The 20359-nt window shown below is 38.7% G+C and overlaps 3 protein-coding genes across 3 annotated transcripts; all 3 read left to right on the top strand.

The window, feature by feature from the left end:
• Window positions 1–665: 665 nt before the first annotated feature.
• hibadhb (3-hydroxyisobutyrate dehydrogenase b) lies at window positions 666–7646 on the top strand. Its single transcript, XM_020637304.3, has 8 exons — window positions 666–779; window positions 1806–1966; window positions 2053–2162; window positions 2240–2361; window positions 5749–5882; window positions 6016–6092; window positions 6203–6359; window positions 6952–7646. Exons 1-8 carry the CDS (start codon window positions 710–712, stop codon window positions 7108–7110), a joined length of 990 nt encoding a protein of 329 aa, XP_020492960.1. The 5' UTR covers window positions 666–709; the 3' UTR covers window positions 7111–7646.
• Window positions 7647–11063: 3417 nt separating this feature from the next.
• Window positions 11064–14386, top strand: hoxa13b (homeobox A13b). Its single transcript, XM_020637443.3, has 2 exons — window positions 11064–11948; window positions 12181–14386. Exons 1-2 carry the CDS (start codon window positions 11315–11317, stop codon window positions 12417–12419), a joined length of 873 nt encoding a protein of 290 aa, XP_020493099.1. The 5' UTR covers window positions 11064–11314; the 3' UTR covers window positions 12420–14386.
• Window positions 14387–18015: 3629 nt separating this feature from the next.
• Window positions 18016–20266, top strand: hoxa11b (homeobox A11b). Its single transcript, XM_020637442.3, has 2 exons — window positions 18016–18799; window positions 19796–20266. Exons 1-2 carry the CDS (start codon window positions 18187–18189, stop codon window positions 20023–20025), a joined length of 843 nt encoding a protein of 280 aa, XP_020493098.1. The 5' UTR covers window positions 18016–18186; the 3' UTR covers window positions 20026–20266.
• Window positions 20267–20359: the final 93 nt, after the last annotated feature.

The raw sequence follows: 20359 nt of genomic DNA, 5'->3' as shown, positions 1-20359 counted from the left end.
TGTGTTTTCAGACGTAAGTGAACGTAAAAATATTTTAAAATGAGGAGTAGATATACTAATTATATTGAATTTACGTGTTCTTGATAATGGTAATAGTTTAACTTTGGCAAGGTTTTAATGCATATTTTTTTACTTTAGCAGTTTCATTAGGTGATACAATACTATAGGTGAGTTTAGATCAGGGATGAGCAACTTTGGTCACGGCAAGGGCCACATTCAATTAATTCTCCCTGCCAAAGGGCCAAATTGTAGAATACAAAAACGATTAATTATGAATCAATTATTTAAAAAAAAAAAAAAAAAAAAAAAAAATTATGTCTCAAATTTAACTCAACATATGCCAGTGATCAAATATTATTATGGATGTATTTCTGGTTTTCATGATTTCATGGCAGATTTTGTCACATTTTCTTCATGTTTCCAATTCATTGATATGTAAAAATTGACCTGAGGGCCACATTGAGGGTTGATGGGGGCCGCATGTGGCCCCCGGGCCGCCAGTTGCCCACCCCTTGTTTAGATGAACTCATCTATAGTATTATTAACAGTTTGTAGTTTGTATGAGAGCACAGCTCGAAGGCCCTCCCCTTCAGCTAAGTGGCTGAAACTGGGAGGCAGTGCAGCTCATGTCTTTGATTTGATTGGAGGACAAATGCGCCATTAAATGACGTTTCACTGCGTCCTCTACGTAGGTCTAGAGGAAAGAAGCATGGCCGCTGTGTTGAGAGGGTCTCGGTACATAGTTGGAAGGTGTTGCAGAAATGTCGACTTTGCGTCTGGTAAGGACAACAAACTAAAACTATGTACACATAATGCACCTTGCTGCACTTACTATAGAAGCTGGTGTTGTTACTTTAAGCCTCTCTGAAACACGAAAACAACTTTTGCTTTAAATATTTGAAGATAAGTTTTGAGTTGTCGCTAGCTTCACTTGCACAGGCTTCAGCTCACATTCTGCTGGTTAAATAACCTTTCTTTTAAAAATACTTATTGTAAGCAACCTACAAACTATCATCTAATGCGATTCGAGTTTCAAAACGCTGACAGGTCAAATTGTTTGTATACGCTGTTGTGTCCTACTGTATGCTGCCTTATTGTTTAAGGTACATTATGTAATGTCAATCACTGTAATTTACTTTGTCTAGTAGCTCTTCTAGTGAAGGGCGATTGGGGAGGCTATTTGTAGCCACTAGAACACAAAAGCTTCTGATGGGGCAACTTATCCATCCTATTCTGTTCACCTTGTAACAAAGTATCTTTATTGCTGGCTCTAGTGCGCATGCTCGTTCAGTTTGAACAACCAGAATATATTGTTTTGGTATAGTATGCTGCCAAATAACTTGTAGTAACACATACATTGAAACATATATTCTTGTCCTTCTTTAATTTTTGTGGAGATCAATTGAAGGGGTAAGGCTATTTCTCTGTCTTAATTCTTTGAATCCACAAATATGTGTTTGGAGTTTTCTGTTATGAAGTAGGATCTAAACCCATACTGACAAATGCCTGGCTGATGATATAGCTGAGGACATTTGGACAGAAGGGAGATTATATCTAAAGGAAATTTAAACTTTCCTTTTATATACCTATAGGAAACGTACATTTGCAGCTTAAAATACACTAATCTTAGAAAGGGTTGTCATTGCTTGAAAAGCTCTTTTTTATTATTACTACTTAAGAAGGTACAAAATCAAATCTGTCCGCAAAAAAATGTTTGCATACTTGACTCGCAGACAAGCATTATTGTCCTTGAAGAAGGTTACACTGTGTTAAATCATTGATCTATTTTGGCTGTTATGTTGTAGTCTCCACAAGGTCTATGGCCTCTAAGACACAGGTGGGGTTTGTTGGTCTGGGCAATATGGGAAACCCGATGGCAAAGAACTTGCTGAAGCACGGTTACCCAGTCATTGCTACTGATGTTTTCCCGGAGTCCTGCAAGGAGCTGCAGGAGCTGGGAGCTCAGGTGAGGTGCAATTCATATTAGCTGTTTACATTTTTAAGAACTTGACCTGTGCATTTTCTCCTCACACTGTGTTTTTTTTTTCACAGATTGTGGATAATCCTGCTGAAGTAGCAGACAAGGCTGACCGCATTATAACTATGCTCCCCTCTAGTCCCAATGTGATAGATGTGTACACTGGACCCAATGGCATTCTCAAGTAAGCGTTTGCTTCTCTTTGATTGTGTGAAATTATGGATTTAAGTCAGATTCTTAATTATGTACATTTCTCAACAGGAAGGTGAAGAAAGGCTCTCTGCTTATTGACTCCAGCACCATTGACCCAGCTGTTTCTAAAGACATGGCTGCTGCTGCGGAGAAGACAGGGGCAGTTTTTATGGATGCACCAGTATCAGGAGGTATGTTAAACTTTTTTTTTTTTTAACAATTCATGGCCTAGTTTTCAAAAAATGTGTACACTAAGTAATCAGTTTATCATTTAGCCTTTAGCTAATTCAATCAAGTCAGCCAAATAAGAACAAACTATTCATGAATGCTGAAATGTTGAATTTCTATTTCACCCGTTTGAGTGTGAAACCAATTTTAGTCATTCTGGAGCTACAATGGAGCTGTCAAACGTTTTGCACTGAGGAGTTTTATATTGTCTAGGGAACATTCAGTGCAATTAAACTGGCAACATAGGCTTCAACCTGCAAGCCTCAATGCTCAATTCTGATTTCTTTATTCATAATAACTATGAATACACATGGGAATTTGATGTGAATGGGCTTTATCAAGGTCAAGACAATGGATTTCAGCTACCACTGGTATGAGAGTACCACAGCTCTCACTCTCAACCTACCCAACTAGCAGTGTTAGCCAATCAGAAGTGGAAAATGGCAGTTCCAGTTTTGGCAACAATAGACAGTGTTTGATCAATCTATGTCTTTTTAGCACGTTATGGTAGGCATGCAGCCAAGGTTTATTTTCTGCCCATATGATTGGCATTTGAGATCAATTCACTAGTAAGGGATTGATCTCTCAAACTCGAACTTGTGCTCGGGAAGGTACAAGTGTGTCTGTCATTCAAACTGTCCCTCTAAACAAACAAACACAAACAACTAAAAATAATTGAGATCATGTCTTCACTGCATGACCATGTGTCGCAGAAATTAATCACATTATTTTTTTTATTTTCATGATGTGTCACTAGTTTAAAGCTTTAGAAATTCTGCTGGAATAGAGCAGAAACACAGCCGTCTAGTCCACATGTGTATACAAATATTCAGATGAATGCATTTGTCATTGTGTGAACATGTGTTTGATGAAGACTAAAAGAGATTTGAAGAAAGAAAACACAAGATCACAAGCATAAAATTTTGCAGTGAAGTCACAAATTGGTGCTTAAAAAAATGTATCGGACTGCAGGAAAATAAATGTTTGGTGTTCTGGGGGAGATCCCAAGTTTACCTTGACAAAGTGGTTTGTTATATTATATCTTTTTCTTACTTTAAGCCCTGCAGCTAAAAGTGATTTATATTTTTCTAAAAAGTTGCCAAATTATCAGATACCTTAAAAAGGTAGATAAAATGTGTTACATTATAAATCTCAGTATTTCTGCTATATTGGTAAATCAAGTGTTGCATGTGTTGAGTTGATAAACAGCTCATTATGTATCTGTGTAAGGAAGAAGAGGAGGATCAATGTTTGCCTGAATACATTCTGGTTGTAAAGTGTGTGTTGTCAGACTCCCTTGGGGGTCCACATGCACCCAGTTTGTTTAAACTTGGCCTCTTCAACATCAGCAGATCCACTTTCTTTAAATTGATTTGGGCCATTTAACAGCTTAGCTGTTCCATTATTTGGAAGTGCACATGGAAGAAAGTTTCCAACTTTGTCCTTTGAACTTGAAACTGTGTGTGTTTTTGTATGGCCGCAGCCGTTTAACTTGTCCAAACTAATGGCAGTGTCATACTTTGGTAAGTCAATCAGCAGGCATTAGCTCCTCAACAAAGCTTTTCTCCGATAGTGAGACAGAAATCAAAAGAAGTGCAGTTGCATGGTAATGACTATTTCATCCAGTTTGGTTAAAGCTACAACATAAAAGCACACATGGAAGTAGGGAGGTAATTGAGTCAGCATGTGTCTGACAGTTCTTTCTTCGTGTGAAAATATTCAAGACCAAATGAGGTAACGGCCATGTTTCATTTAGTTCAGTCTGTTATGACTGTTCTGAAGTTTAAGTAGAATCCGACAACAGAAAAAGAAATCTGGTGAGAAAAATAGAAAATAAAGATTTGGAAGTTATCTCTGTGTCACATTAACTTGTTAACTTCAAAAGAAAACTGTGAATATAGACACCATTACCAATGTCTGTCTTTTTACCTGAGCCCAACAGCCGTAACTCCCAGTTTATTCCAGCAGCACAGTCATCATATATTCCAGCTAGTTTCAAATGCTGCTGGCTCAACATCTCACGGGCATCAGGGAGGAGAAAGCATTACACCCATCTTGGCCTTCTTCCATTGGCTTCCCGTAAAGTTGAGGATTAATTATAAGACTCTGTTGGTTAATTTCTTGGCACCCATGTGGACTGCACCTGGTTGTTGTATATGACTGTGATTTTAACCCCATGTGAACCTGAATGCATCATCAAATGTACAAATGGATCACCAAACAGCTGTTCTTAAATCTTGGAATATGCTGACTAGACTTTAATCTGATGGTGACAAAAGACTTTGAATGACAGGCTACATGTGATTAACTATGCTTTATATACTTAAATGGCTGTAATTTTATACTTTTTATTGTACATCTACATTCATTTACTTTCATAAAATTTAGAACTTCATTCGTATTTCAATGTAGCATTAACTTAGAATTCATTTCTACTATGGTTTATAAATGTCTACTTGTAGTTCTGTTTTGATAGCTGCTTCACTACATTAATATAAAGCTAGTAGTTTCTTGATTAACAACATCACCACCTCATGCTGCACACTGTGTGTTTTTTTTAAGAACAAGTTACTGTGTAATTTTACATTATTGTATTTTTATAAATTTATATGTTTGATCTGTTTTTTTAACTTCTATTTTTATTTTTAATAAGTATATTCTCGTCCTATTTTCTGGAGCTGCTGTAATGCACAAATTTCCCCCACGGGGGATCAATAAAGTTTATCTTTATCTTTATCTTTATCTTGATACTGATGAAAACAGGCTTGTGTTTTATCCCGTCAAAGTATTAAATGATAAAAAGGAGGCATGTAAACAGGTGTATTTCCCCGGCTTTTCGATATATTTATGTATATCTGTTGAGCATACACTGATACGACCTGACCATAAAGGAGTTGAGAGAAATAGAGATTTAAATCCAAAAGACATCCATTCAAAGTTAAACATATTTCACTCTCGCCTGTGTATAGGACTGTATATAGACAGGAGTGTTGATCAGGGGAGTAAAGAGTAGTGAAATAACATATGGAGCCATGTGGCTTTTTTAAGGCAGAGGAAAGGACAAAAAGTTAGTCTTTATTTGTTAAGTCGTCTTTAAATTTCAGTGGACCTTTTCGTGCGTACTGTGCTTTCTAAAACTCACACAACTGCAGCTTACAGCTTCAAAAACAGTGACATTTTATTTTGGTTAATACACGAGAACAAACACAAATCTGATCTGCTCTATGCCAAATGTGTGGTACTACTGCTTTGATAAACAATAATGACTTAAAGCTAATTCATCTTTTTGATTTAAATAATCTCTGCTTGCACATGTTTTATTTTATGTAAGCATGATTTCACCTTCCCAGGTGTGGGTGCTGCCAGTTCTGGTAAACTGACTTTTATGGTTGGAGGAGCAGAAGAAGAATTTACTGCAGCCAAAGAACTTCTGAGCTGCATGGGAGCCAATGTGGTGTACTGTGGTCAGGTTGGAACTGGACAGGTGGGAGCAGATGTTTTCTCTATTTTTGACAAACATTCACAATATACTGGCCATTCACATAACAAGGGATTTTAAACATACAGCTGTTAAATTCTCAACATCTTTTTTTTTTTTTTTTTTTTTTTTTTAACAGGCTGCTAAGATCTGTAATAACATGCTTCTGGCGATCGGAATGATAGGGACTTCAGAGACGATGAACTTGGGAGTCAGGTGAACACACTCTTGTTTCCTATAAGCAGCATTTGAAGTCATTTTAAATAATCACAATAGTTGCAGCAGCAAATATTTTGCTGTGAGTTAATTTTTTTTTTCCTTCACAGACTTGGTCTCGATCCTAAACTTTTGGCTAAGATCCTGAACATGAGTTCAGGTCGGTGCTGGTCCAGTGATACCTACAACCCTGTGCCCGGAGTCATGGAGGGAGTCCCCTCTGGGAATAACTACCAGGGGGGCTTCGGCACTCAGCTCATGGCCAAGGTCAGTTTAGAATACCTAATACACTGGACTTTCTCTATATTCCTCACAATTACATTTTAATATTTGGGTTCTGTAAATTCTGTAAAAAAACATTTTTTAAAGTTCTTACTAGTCGCCCTTTTAATAAAAATCTTTAGAAATCAAGTTTTTAAATTTGCCCAAATAGTTAGTGGTTCCTAAAAGTGTACAAAAACAATGTGTTTCAGTGGGCACCAATAGTTTTTGATTGACGAGACAAATGAAGGGGGTTGATGTTTTTCTTTTAAGTGGGTCATTTTTATTAATATTCTTAGATATAATACATTAATACATTAATTTAGATTTATCATAAGTCAGTCAAGGACTACTTACATTTTGTGCATCTGACAGGGATTAGGTTACAGTGTTAGGAAAATGTCTATCTTGGGTCAAACCACTTGAAATGATGCAGTGAATTGTTGAGTTAACGTCCCTCTTAAAAGGGAATCAAGTCCATATTGTAGCAACATAAAGAAAAATTCTCTGCGGTATGTGGACTTGTGGTTTTGTTTTAAGAGTTACATTTTCAGCCCTGTTGGGTTTGTTTAATGTATGTTTGCTTTTCTTCTTTTAGGATCTCGGCCTTGCACAGAACACAGCCACCAACACGAAGACTCCGGTCCCTCTCGGCTCTTTAGCCCATCAGATCTACCGTATGATGTGCGCGCGTGGTTATGCCAATAAAGATTTCTCCTCAGTGTTTCAGTTCCTGCGTGAGGAGGAGGGCCAATAATATCAGCCTCCACCCCGTCCACAGCCGTGCCAGGCCTGGCCCTGCACAGGACTTATAGCGTAGTTAGGGTGCAACTCACCCTGAGGACTGTATTCTTTCTTCCATGGTTGTAAAAGACAATGAGGCCTACAGAGCTCCAACACAGCGTGACAGATCATGAGTGCACTTCTCCTATATAGGAAATGATGTTTTTTTTTTTGTTTGTTTTTTTTTTTGTGAAATTGCAACACTCCTTTTCAGTTTTTAGAAATTAAGAATCGTCAGATACAGAGATGATCCAACAGATGATGTTTGACAGTGACAGTTTGATGAGAGTCTGGTGTTTTGAAGATAACTCATTATCTCTTTTTTTTTCATGGCTAAACAGATGCAGAGTACGGTTTAGTCTCCACATATTTATCTATTGTTTGTGATCTTTTCTTCATGTTGTGTTTCTGTTCGGGAGTTATTTTTCTTGATTTTGGAAATGTTACTTTGGGGTAAGAGTGTTATATCATATCCTGTTAAGAAATAAAGACAGATTGGTATGTCTTAAACTTTGTGATTAATTGATGAATCACCTAACTGAATATTTTACTGACTTACCTGTAGTATTAACAGATTTTTTTAAAACTGCTGGAATGGCTTTTAACAGATGTGTTTTAAGGCCATAAATAATGTTCTCTTGAATAACCCACACATGTAAAGGGAAGAGCTCTGCGGGCAAGTATTATATGCATTCCTTCATTTCTATTTAAGTTATTGTAGCTGTGAGCATTCAAAGCGTCCAAACATCAGACACAATAGACAAAGGATATAGCTACTATGCCCCACGATAACATATATTCAAATTTTAGATGGTTCTTATTTGGACTCTCAGTACTATTAACCAATGTCTGTGAGTACTTAAGTCTAATGACTCAAATGAATTCTGTCGCCTCGTGTCGATTCTTTAGTCACGAGACAATGTTGGAGGAACATGTGCGTGCAGCAGCAGCAGCCTGGCTACAGAGCACATTCAGTGACGGGGCGACGGGCAAGGAAACAAAGACACCGAAACAGTTCCAGGCAAAGATTACATCAACTCTATTAGAACTATATTATCCCAAAAATCGCACACTGTTGCTAGAAGACCGTTCCGAATAGATGCATAAATGATTTTTATTGCATGTTTCCTACTGCACAGCTATGAAAAAAAGTTGTGAGCACTTTAACGTCATGCAGCGGGCCAGCCTCAGTAGATTTTCTTTTGAGATTTAGGTTTGGGATTTAGATCCTTCCTATTCTATCCCCACTTAGTCCGACCCAGGAGGGCGGCATGTTTCTGATCTGGTTTGCCAAGAGCCACTGAGGGGCCAAGGTGCTAGAGGTCATGCGATCACAAGGCAAACTCATAAAAAGTCCATTAAGCACTGTACGCTAAGAGCTGTGCTGTCATCTAGCTGATAGGTCCTGCAAACAGAACTGCGCTTTGGTCTCAGGCCTCCAGCAGACTGGGACACACACACACACACACACACACACACACATACAGACACATACAGACATACATACATAAATGGAAACACAACTTGCTTTCGTCTGCCACTAGAGCGCTGCCCTTCAGATCGTCTGCTATACGGCAATGTTTTATGCTATTTGAATGTATGCATATACATATTTAAATTGCAATTATATGCACGAACAAATATGCATGTGCGCTATTGACATTTCCATTTGTGTAAATGGAGAAAAGTAACGCTGCTTGCTCTGATGACTATTCGGTACTCATGTTTTTTTGCTGTAGATTGTACTTATCCAAATTACAGACTAATGCAACAAGCCTCAACTGCATTTATTTTTTAAGTTTGCTTTCAAAGCAGACACGTAACGATCTGTCTGAATGTCAAATGTAGGCTATGTAGTTTCAGATGCCTCCTTGTCAATTTTTTTCTTCAAATTAATCAACTAATGAACTCTGCAAACAATTTAAACTGATAAACGAAGCATAATAAATATGCCATATAAGTAACAACATTGATGATTAAATTACGACGACTTAGGCCTACTTCAAGAAGTTTCCTCTTGGCCTAATACGGGATTTTTAATTTAATGTATTATATAGGTTAAAGGCTATATTTCATTATTAATCAACAAATTCTCTCTCTCACACACACATACACACAATTAAAAAAAAAAAAAAAAAAACCATTAAGAATAATTTTGTTTAAGATTTAAAACGGTTTTTTTTCAACTGGTTTTATCTTGTCTTTTTTACCGGCAATATATATCATCTAGTTTTTAAGAAAAAAACATTAACTTAATTCTATATAATGTCATGTGCATGAATTAGGATGTTGCGTGGTGTGTTTGAGTGTGTGTGTTGATGGACTTCCAATTTAAAAAAAAAAAAAAAAAAAAACCTCAAAAATGGCATCACCACCATCAGTAAGAATTGTTTGTTTTCACATAAAGATATGCTTGTGTTTTTAGTTTTCAGTGCTGACCTGAATGCTCGTTTCATTTTTCCCAGCAGCAGCTGTATTTTTTTCGTGGACGTCCGTCCTCTAACGTGTGAACAACGTGGCTGAGCAGATTTCTGTCTATAGCTCACACATTTTCTAAATCTGTTTAAGCGACATTAAAGAAAGTAGACTGCTTTACCCATAATGCAGTGTACGATTTTAGTCCAAATAAGGCTAGGCCTAAATCGAATCATAACAAAACATACCAAAATATATATAATATAGTATATATCCAGTTATAAAACATTCTGCTTCCCTTCGCTGCTCTCTCTGCCTACGAGCTATGAACTTGGGCCATAAAGATTTACAGCCTCAAAAGGTGGGAAAACTCTATTAAAAATAAAATGGTGCTCAAATTTAGGAAGGGTATACTCTGCTCTGCGTCTGTGGTCCTGCCTCAGAAATGTACAACACAAACGCTCTCTTGGAGTTAGAACAGTATTTAGGTTGACACCAGTGTTTGCCATCACGGTGATATTTAGTTGAAGATTTTTGTGCCAAATGTGGGCAAAACCGCTAATAACATTTTATTTCATTGTCATACACTCTCGTGCCCATAAGGAGATGTGTATAATATATGGTCAATGTGCCCAAATGTAAAACTTCTTTGAGCTCTGCTGAGAAGGACAACAGACCACCCGTGGAGCCATTTTACGCGGAATGCAAAAACATGTAGAGACTCTGGCTGAACCAAATATGTTCCGTAAAGTCACGTTTTAAATAAGAAATCGTCAAGTTGATTACTACCAGAAATTATTGAATTTCTGTCATGGCAAAATATGGTAGATTTAACGAAAGAGACGGAACATTTACAAACGAGCCATGTCAATCGTTGAATGCCTTTTACCCGCCATTCACAAGCGTTTTGGTTCCAGGCGCAAAGAGCCTATTTGGTTGAATGCAACTTTCAACTTGACCTTGGCCTCCAGTCGCGACTCTGTACAACCAAATATGGCCTGTTTTTTGTATTTATTGCACTCCCTACTAATGTCTGCATTAACTTGGTGAAGTGCCAAATGTGAAGATAATTAAACTGATAATTACTGTTATTATATGATGAATAAAAAGGCATCTATAACAGAATATCACTTCATTTCTTTGTTGTGTAATCTTTATTTTGTAATCATTATGTTCAAAGAGCCTAACTCTAAGTTAACAGACCCTTTCAGACATGATAGAACATTTTGTAAAAGTGTGTCTCTTTGTTTGGAAGAACAAAAAAAGTTTCAAATCTTATGCTAAACAACAAAAATCAATTCAAACATGTCAGATTTGCTTCACCCTCAGCGGGAGAAACCAAAATGGCACGCGTAATTGCGCATCATTGCACCTTCAGAAATACGCATGAATAATTTCGTTTTCCACACGACTTGTTGGAATGAGTCAGATAGACAAACTTTCTTTGAACCAAAGTTACACTTTGTTCTAGGTTTAAATATTCGTTTATTTTGAAGGAAAAAAAAAAACCTAGTGACTCATTTGCATAAAATTAAAATCTACTGATGTTCAGTACATCTTCACAAATATGCGGCTCGATCTGCTTGATCTGATGTCTAGACGTTTATCGGCTCCTTTGCATATCACGTGCTTGGCCCTGACCAATAACCTCGCGATCTTTCCGTACTCAGGCGTGCTGGTATCGTTACTCTCCCGGAGTCCCTGTCTCTGCTCAGTTGAGTGGATTTAGAAAAAGAGCTGGTCCTCTCGATGTAGGGCATGCTATGACCGCTTCATTACTCCTCCACTCGCACTGGATCGACCCGGTGATGTTTCTCTACGACAGTGGCCTGGATGAAAGAAGCAAGAACATGGAGGGATTTACTGGAGGCAATTTTGCAGCAAATCAGTGCAGGAATTTGTTAGCGCATCCAACCTCGCTGGCTCCCAGCACCACTTACACTGCGAGTGAGGTGCCAGTGTCTGGCATGGGGGAGCCTGGCAAACAATGCAGTCCCTGTTCTGCCACTCAGAGCTCTCCAAATGCGTCTTTGCCTTATGGATACTTTGGCAGCAGTTATTACCCGTGCAGGATGTCACACGGCAGCGTCAAGGCGTGCGCTCAGCCCTCTGGATATGGCGATAAATACATGGACTCATCCGTCTCTGGTGAGGAGTTCTCAACCAGGGCAAAGGAATTTGCATTTTATCAGGGTTATTCCTCGAGTCCTTACCAGCCCAGTTACCTGGACGTGCCTGTGGTACCTGCACTGAGTGCTCCATCTGAGCCCAGACACGAGTCACTGCTGCCCATGGAGCCCTACCAGCCCTGGGCCATCACTAATGGCTGGAGTGGTCAAGTTTACTGCGCCAAGGAGCAGCCACAGTCAAACCCTCTATGGAAATCCTCTTTGCAAGGTAATTTTTAACATTTTTATTGACAGAGAAATATGCAATGTGCAAGTGGATGTGTATGTAAAACTTGTGAATATTTGAATTAAGGGCAAATGCAAAATCAAACATTTTAACAGGCATTATTTGAATATGCACATTAAAAAACACACAATTTTTATTTCAATTAAACATGTTCTATATGATGCAATTTGAACAAATTAAATTGTAAAAACGCTTTTTTCTTATATCTCCACAGACACCATATCTGGAGGTGACAGCTCTATCCGCCGGGGGAGAAAGAAGCGCGTGCCATACACAAAGGTTCAGTTAAAGGAGTTGGAGAGAGAATACAACGCCAACAAATTCATCACCAAGGATAAAAGGAGAAGAATATCCGCACAAACAAATCTGACTGAGAGACAAGTGACAATCTGGTTTCAAAACCGCCGCGTAAAGGAGAAAAAAGTGGTCAATAAATTCAAGAGCTCCAGTTAGCTGTGGAAAAAAGAAATGAAACGGGAGAGGAAGTGCGGACACGGATGTGCCTTCATCCAAAAAACTGTGCGATAATTTATTACATGATATGAACGGCCTTTTGGTTGCCAGAATGGCTCTGTTTTTGACCTGCACATTTCCTTCCTCGCGTTTAATTGGAACCAGTCGGTGCAGCCTGTTGACAGGAGGTCGGAAATGGTTTGCAACATTTTGACCAAGGCGAGTCTGAGAGGGCTCCTTTAAATACTCATCAGAAAATAAGACATTCTGTTAGAAGCCATGGGACACCCTGAGTGATCCTGCGCTTTTATATCACTTAATTCAATCCGGAATTTAAAATGTATGGCCTTAAAATAAGCATCTATAGAACCAATTTACAGCAAATACATCTGAAAAGTCATTTTCAACCCGTGATCCTCAAAGAAAGCCAAAGTGTAACAAAAAATGTTGATATGATAGAATACATTTTTTTTGCAATTACTCACAAGGGGTTAAAGACAGGGGGGGGGGGGGGGGGGGGATGAAGCTTATGCGTAAATTCTCCGCTTGGAACTCTCACTGACAGGATCTACACTACGGCCTTGTTTTGATTAATTCAATCTCTGTTCATTAATCTACCAATATTTATGAAACGTAATCAAACGTGAACACTGAGCATTTCAATACTTACTTCTGTTTTGATTGCTTTTTGAGCCTAGAATAACTCTGACTGACCTGTGCCTGTCAGTCACCAGCGATTTTGCAAGGAAGTGCTGGAAACTTGGACATATATTTAAACATGTAAATACCCCCTGACTGCCACTATCTATTCTATTAGTTTTTGACAATAAATGTTTGAGAGACGTAATGTGATTTTTGTCATTTTCATTAATTATCCTCAGTCGAAGTGAAGTTGGACATTTCTGATTGCTTGATAGAAAACTTCCAAATCCTATGCGTCGTCAACAGGCCTCCATCGGACAGTAGAGCCACTGCGGGCTTCAGGTTTAGGAGTTTATGTCGCCATCTAGTGGCGAAACTATGTCAGCACAGTGTCTTCTCACTCATGCCTGTCATATCCATCTGTCTGTACTTAAAGGCGTGTGTGCGTGTGCGCGTGCAATATCCAGTATTTACACCAGTCTGCCTATATCAGTGTATTTTTTCTCAACATTTGAAATCAAAGAAAAACATAATTCACACAAAGAAAAAAACTGATTCTCCTTTGAGAACATTAGAAATGTGTATGCACAAGAAAGACTTTAAGAATATTTATTAGTCTTTTTATTATTTTATAATTGTAGAGGAATACTCTACAAGTTGTGGCCAAGATTTACGTGTTATTTACCTGTATTCACATTTAGACATTTGGCTCCACATCTCAGCTCATTTTCTTTCCTTACTGATTAAGTAATAGCAGAACAGATCTTTTAGAAATTAGTTTTCTTTTTTTTTCAAGTCATTGTTCAATCTTGCGTAATTTCTTGCCTAAGCATTTGTAGCCTTCAGGGACGGAAGTTTGCATGAAGTTGAATCTGTTCTTGGACTTTTTTGAAGAGTGAAATTCAACTTTTCGTTTCCAACATGCCTACAGTTTTGAACATGATCACTTTATTATCCAGCATTGCATCTCAAATCGGAATCTTTAAGGTTAAGTCTGTTTAATTTATGTTTTCATTTCCAATTATTGTGGGATAATAAAAAAAGGACACCTTGTTTTTCTTTTATTGATTTTTACGAATTTGCATTTTAACGAAAAAGAAGAATAGTGTGAAGCAGACGTGCAAAAATCCTTTCAGATTAAAGTTGCCAGCTTGATCTGATTTTTTGCCTTCTACTAACTAAAATGAAATCATGCATTATTAATGTATTATGATGTGGTCATGATCCACATTACAGTACCATCATAGACAGTGACATTTATCAGCTCGAATGTTAATTTCCCACACTAATTGTTGTCAGAATAAAACATACCTGCATTGTGAAAAGTTTGACGTCATTTTCTTTCAAATGAAAGTTGAAGCCTGCACTGACCTCCCAACTGTGGGTTGTGGGTAATAGTTAGATTATCACATATCTACAAACATGGCTTAAAACAGTATTCGTCGGTAACTCAGAGTGCCAGTCAGGCTTTTTAGCAGCCTTTATACTTTTTACTTCAATGCAGAGAAGCTGGACTGCTGTCACAGCTTCTGTTTCAATGATAATGTTAGTTTTTATTATTGATCCACATTGATAAGTAAAGGTCTCTTTAAAAACCTTCCTCTATAGCTCGTCCTCATCCCTTCTGATGCTCTGTGTCATTGCGCCCCCTAACAGCCGCACATGTTAGTGCAGCTCACTCACGAAGACCCGTATGTGCAGGCCTAAAGCAAGCTGAAGAAGAAAAGAGTAACAACACTGATGACCTCTTTGCAAGATAACGTCTAGAATCAAACTAACACACTAAATGTTCTGAAGCTCTTTACATTAAAATGTCAAATGTGAGCTGAGATGGTGGCGCCTTCTCAAAGACATTGGAGTCAAATGAACACACAAAGCACCAAAGAAACTCATCTTTTGTGTGTTATGATGGACGTTTACGCTGATCATTTAATATGTTTGATGTTCGTTTGTTTGGGTGGCCTTCAATGAAACGTCAGTGAATAAAATCTAAGTTTTCTCCGAATAAACCAGGAACAAAAAATAAATAAAAATTAATGGGACAGAGTTGGCTCTAACACATTTAAAAAAAAAAATCTAACCAATATTTCCCCTTCCACTTTCCGAGAGCACATTCAGAACCACCAACACATTTAACAGTTTTTGTTCATTTTTTTTATCTGCAATCCAGAGCATTATATTATATTTGTCATCACAGCGCATACTGCCACAACATACAGTTAGAAAGGTTTGTAACACTTCTCTTAGAGCTGTTATAGAGTATGACAGTTTGAATAATGACTTTAGCGAGACAATATAACGCACATTCTCACATTAAACACAAACAGAAAGAAAGTGGAAGTATAGTGAGGTCAATCTAAGCCCACAGTCGATTTATTTGTATCTGTATTTGAGTTGTTATATTTCACGGGGAAAGTTTTAATAACACGATTAACAATAAACATCTGTTTAGAACTTCAGCAATTCAACATTCGAGGTACTAAAGACTCTTAATAAAAAAACTAAATATAAATAATGACTAAATTTGCTGCAAACTTCCTATCTGAAAACCTCTAATCCTCTTGAATTTTACGAATTTTTGAATTTCTAGAAACACTAACTGGTTTAGTTTCCTGTCGAACAGTTTCTCTTTAAAGACACAATCCAAAATCCAAATCTAAACACATTCTGAGCCTCAGCAGCAAACACAACATTGAACCCTGCTGTCCCGCTCTCATTGATTTACAGCTCCTTTCATTCATTGAAAACTATCATTGAATTGTGAAATATTTCCCTATAACAGCAGCTATTCTCATTACGAAAGAGTCAAATACACATCAAGTGTTCGTATCCTTTTTTGATTGTAATGTTTCATGTTATTTCATTGTACCTTTTATTAAGTGAAAACACAACATTTACACACGCTCGTCTTTAACCACAATATTTACAAGTAGTATTGCCTATAATACTAATAAGTGTATCCTGTGAAATGAACTCATGCAGGAACAGGAAATGTAAGAGCGGTTAAATGAAACCAAATACCTTCTTTAGTGTCTGCGAAATCTAAATGAAACCAGACACACTGTTTTTATTTTAAAATAAATATCAGTTATGTCATCCATTGGGAAAGATTGAGATATTTTAGTACCTTTGGATAGTTTTACGTTTTTCACACTGAATAAAATACGTTTCATATTTCTAAGTGCGCGTGCTCCAGGTTAAAGGCCTGATTTAAAAACAAAAAAAATGTATTCGCATCTTTCATGCCACTCTAAAACAACCAGCCTTGATTTTCACGTGGAGATAAGAAATTGTTCAATAAGCCCCACTTCACCTTAAATATAATACAGTTTAAATGCATCTTAATTATTATTCCGGTAGGACTACTGGTGGGTTAAAGTGCGTCAAATGTGACTATTACATCTAATACAATCATTGTTTTTCTCTCTCATGATAACCGGCTGGATGTCCTGGTTTTTGTTTCCACGCAGCCTCCATGCTTAGCAGCCACTCGAGCTCTATGAAAACAGTCTCACTTATATTCGTGGATTAACGCAACATTTACTGACCCGGGTTAAACGTGAACCCAGTGTTTTTGTGGTTGAAGCTGCTGTGAGACGCGGAGGGATACTGGGCCACAACTGCAGAGTGAATATTTAGTGTGCGTGTGAGAGTTTTTTTTTTTTTTTTTTTTTAAACATAAGGAGAGGCGTTATTGTTAAATTTATCACGCGAGAAAATTAAACGAGTAACAGTTTCACACAGTAAATGCGCACCATTAATGTCGAAGCACCTGTGCAGAGAGAAACGTGTCAGGCTATCAGCCTTTGATTGATGAAGAGTGAATTCGGACTAAATTCAAAATGGACTGCAAAACAAGAACAGCGATGTGAAGCACATGTGCCCACTTACACTGCAGTGATGACAAATGGAAATGGATTGCAGTGGGGGAAATAGTCCGTGTCCAAAGGCGAGAGCCCCTCCTCGCTAAATATCTTTAGTATTCATAGGCTATAAACAGCATGTGTATGTTTGCGCTGGACGTTAAACGCATGCTCGGTCGCTTTATCGTGACTTCGTGGATAACACTCACACTCATGCTTCTTTCCCTCGTCGAATAGTTAACCAGACATTTACATTTGTACACATCCTGCACGTGCGTAATGGGTCAGTGCCATTACTCGTGCAATCTAGACACATTAAAAGGGCTTACCAACTTTTACGCATATAAGAAATAGCATGAAATAAGTGATCCGTTTGTGCAAATCTGTAGAACATGTAGGCCTGTATGCTAAAACGCTGGTCCAAACAAACACACGACAGACAACACACGGCCCTCTTTAAAGTCTATTGTCTATGCCTCACTAAAGTGCACTATATGACTCGCATGACTCCGCCACTCGTGGACGGTGTCAGTCTAAATATAGCCTGGGTGGCTAAATTAAGCCATACCGGCCACTGGTACAATGATGACAACTTTTCATTTAGATTGAATTCATTCTTAATAGCTTCCAAAATAAGTGACACATAAACGGTTCGTGCCCAAATGATCAGAGCATGTTGTTTGTTTGAGCAAATCAAATGATGTTTGTGTCTTAGGCCTGACATGCGTGACTCTAAATATGTGATCTTTGTCTTTGAAACGTCGAGGTTAAGGTTAAGGTGAGGATTAGCTCGAAAAACGAACGAAAAGGTTTGCAAAAAAACAACAACATTTGAAACAGCTTTAAAACTTGATACATAATGCTCGTTTTTTGTATTTACATTGTAATGTTATACCTCAACGTCAATGGCTATAGTTAGATAGAGTCAAGTCTACAACGCAAAACGTGTTTAAATATCCAGCCAGGTCAAAATAGCATAAACTATGTCTGTGCGTAATTCCTCGGATGTATTTTCCTTCCCAAATGTCTCCTTTGTAGACTCATTGCCTCTTATAGCCTACACATCGAGGCGTAGGCTAGCTGTCATTTTGTGCCAGTGGTCACATGGCTTTGGCCCTCAGGAATGGATAGAGATGGATCCCCACGTCAGCTTGTACGTCTAAGGATTTCTGCTCCAGCAGTCTGTCTCAAAGTGACTGCAGCTGAGTGCGCGGAGGAACTATGAGCGGATTTTTATAAGAAGGGTTTTCCAGCAGCAGAATATGGATTTTGATGAGCGGATCCCTGCCTCCAATATGTATTTACCGAGCTGCACTTACTACGTCTCCGGAGCAGACTTCCCGGGTCTGCCTCATTATTTAACCCAAAGCCAGTCCTCTTGTCCCGTGACATACCCCTACCAGTCCCCAGCGCTACCACAGGTCCCCTCCGTGAGAGATGTTGCGTTCAGGGACTATGGGATTGATGCCTCCAGTAAATGGCACCACAGCAGGGGGAGCCTGACGCACTGTTACGCCGAGGACATCACGCACAGGGATGGCTGGACGACCCCGACCTCACGGGGGGGAGATATCCTGGTGAAAGGCAGCTCAAGCGCGGGACACTCAGGCGGCGTCACCACTTCGACGCCTGGGGGTTTCTACGGCAGCGTTGGTAGGAACGGAGTCCTGCCACAGGCTTTTGACCAGTTCTTTGACACCGCGTACGGGAGCGCGGAGCACAGCACCACAAACACAGCACAAGCGGCAGCAGATTCGGAACGACAGGCAGCCAAAAGGAGCCCCGCACCAGCGCACGCAGGCTCCGACACGGCGGAGAGCTTCAGCCCCAAGTCTTCGTCCGGACACAGCGAGGACAAGCGGAGTAGGAGCAGCAGTGAGTAAACTGTGCTGAATGCGAGCAGGAGAAACATCTAACGCGCTGCCCTTAAAGCGTTTTATATGCTGTTTTATAAGCATGGAAGGTTTATGGCGGGCCTGCAGATTTCCCCTATAACAAAACTATGTTTGAAACAACAAGATCACGTGCTTGGGATTGGAATTGGCCGTGACGACTTTGGCGTAAAGCTTGATTTACAATATTTTAACCCAAACCTCCACTATTTTTCTCCATAAATGTGCATAAATATGCCAGTTAGTAATATGTATTTTAATCTATAAACATGTAGTATTACGGCAAGTCATTGTACAACCCATTTCAATAAAAATCCAAACATTTAAGAGATTTAAGATGTATGATCTACAATCTAACATATTTGGATCCATGTGCTGATAATTAATTTATTCGTAATATATCTTGTTTCATGTAAGTTTTTGGATGTTTAGTGTGGTTTATTCCGGGTTAACACATGTGAACTGCATGCTGAGGCATTTGAATCTGACTTTGCGCCAGATTAAGGCTTAAACCCTGCTGCTTTTTCAAGATAAATATTTACACATTCATTGGATTTGCAAGGATTTAATACACCAACTGCTTTCTCTGGCATTTCCCCCGCTGACACTGAAACAACTGCTCTTTGCCCACAGTGAAATAAAAAACACGCACAATACAAGCATATCAGATACATGATACCCATGACTGAACGAAGGCCCCCATTCTTAAAAACCAGACAGTGAGGGTTTACCGATGTCACTAAGTTTTTCACAACTTCCGACATGATATCCTTCACGTGCCTCTCCATCAAGTCCAGTCTTTGTTTACAGATCTGAGTCCTACAGGCCTGAGAGGAGGAAACACTTGAACTCCAAAGCTCAGCTCAGACCACCGCGGCTGCTTCAAGCAGGAAATCAGACTAATGATTCATGTTGTTCGAAAGAGTCTACAACATCCAATGTGCTGACCCTTTGCCCTTTTATTTCTTCATATTTTCAGGTGGCCAGAGGACGCGCAAGAAGAGATGTCCGTACTCAAAGTATCAGATCAGGGAACTGGAGAGGGAGTTCTTTTTCAGCGTTTACATCAACAAAGAGAAGCGGCTGCAACTCTCGCGGATGCTCAATCTGACTGATCGCCAGGTGAAAATCTGGTTTCAGAACAGGAGGATGAAGGAGAAGAAACTGAACAGAGACCGATTACAGTACTACACAAACCCTCTGCTATAAAGACTGAACTGAGACTGTCGTGCAAAGATGCAAAACACTTTACAGCACACATTTACATCTAACTGGACAGAATGGCGACTTTTAATGTGCGAAACCTCATAAAGATTTCTACTATTTATACAATATGTTGTCATTAAACTATTATTATTATTATCATAATGATTATTATTATTATTGATATTATTATTATGGTCTGCTTTTCCTCTTACCTTCATGAACAAATTTAAAATTGTTGATTTTACGTGTATGGCTTGCGTCTGCTTATATCCTCATGTGTCTGAATTCCCTTTACATAATCTAATATCACACACGAGGATGACTTTACAAGAGGCTA

The sequence above is a fragment of the Labrus bergylta genome, chromosome 8 (assembly GCF_963930695.1).
Source record: "Labrus bergylta chromosome 8, fLabBer1.1, whole genome shotgun sequence".
NCBI classification, from domain to species: Eukaryota; Metazoa; Chordata; class Actinopteri; order Labriformes; family Labridae; genus Labrus; species Labrus bergylta.
This window is presented reverse-complemented; position numbering and strand designations above follow the sequence as displayed.

What these genes read in the sequence shown, in the direction of transcription:
- hoxa13b (XM_020637443.3), top strand. Translation starts at nt 11,315, where the DNA reads ATGACCGCTTCATTACTCCTCCACTCGCACTGGATCGACCCGGTGATG. An exon ending in ATGGAAATCCTCTTTGCAAG is followed by an intron (nt 11,949 to 12,180) that starts GTAATTTTTAAC and finishes ATATCTCCACAG; the next exon opens with ACACCATATCTGGAGGTGAC.
- hibadhb (XM_020637304.3), top strand. Translation starts at nt 710, where the DNA reads ATGGCCGCTGTGTTGAGAGGGTCTCGGTACATAGTTGGAAGGTGTTGC. An exon ending in AAATGTCGACTTTGCGTCTG is followed by an intron (nt 780 to 1,805) that starts GTAAGGACAACA and finishes GTTATGTTGTAG; the next exon opens with TCTCCACAAGGTCTATGGCC. An exon ending in GGATGCACCAGTATCAGGAG is followed by an intron (nt 2,362 to 5,748) that starts GTATGTTAAACT and finishes TCACCTTCCCAG; the next exon opens with GTGTGGGTGCTGCCAGTTCT.
- hoxa11b (XM_020637442.3), top strand. Translation starts at nt 18,187, where the DNA reads ATGGATTTTGATGAGCGGATCCCTGCCTCCAATATGTATTTACCGAGC. An exon ending in CAAGCGGAGTAGGAGCAGCA is followed by an intron (nt 18,800 to 19,795) that starts GTGAGTAAACTG and finishes TCATATTTTCAG; the next exon opens with GTGGCCAGAGGACGCGCAAG.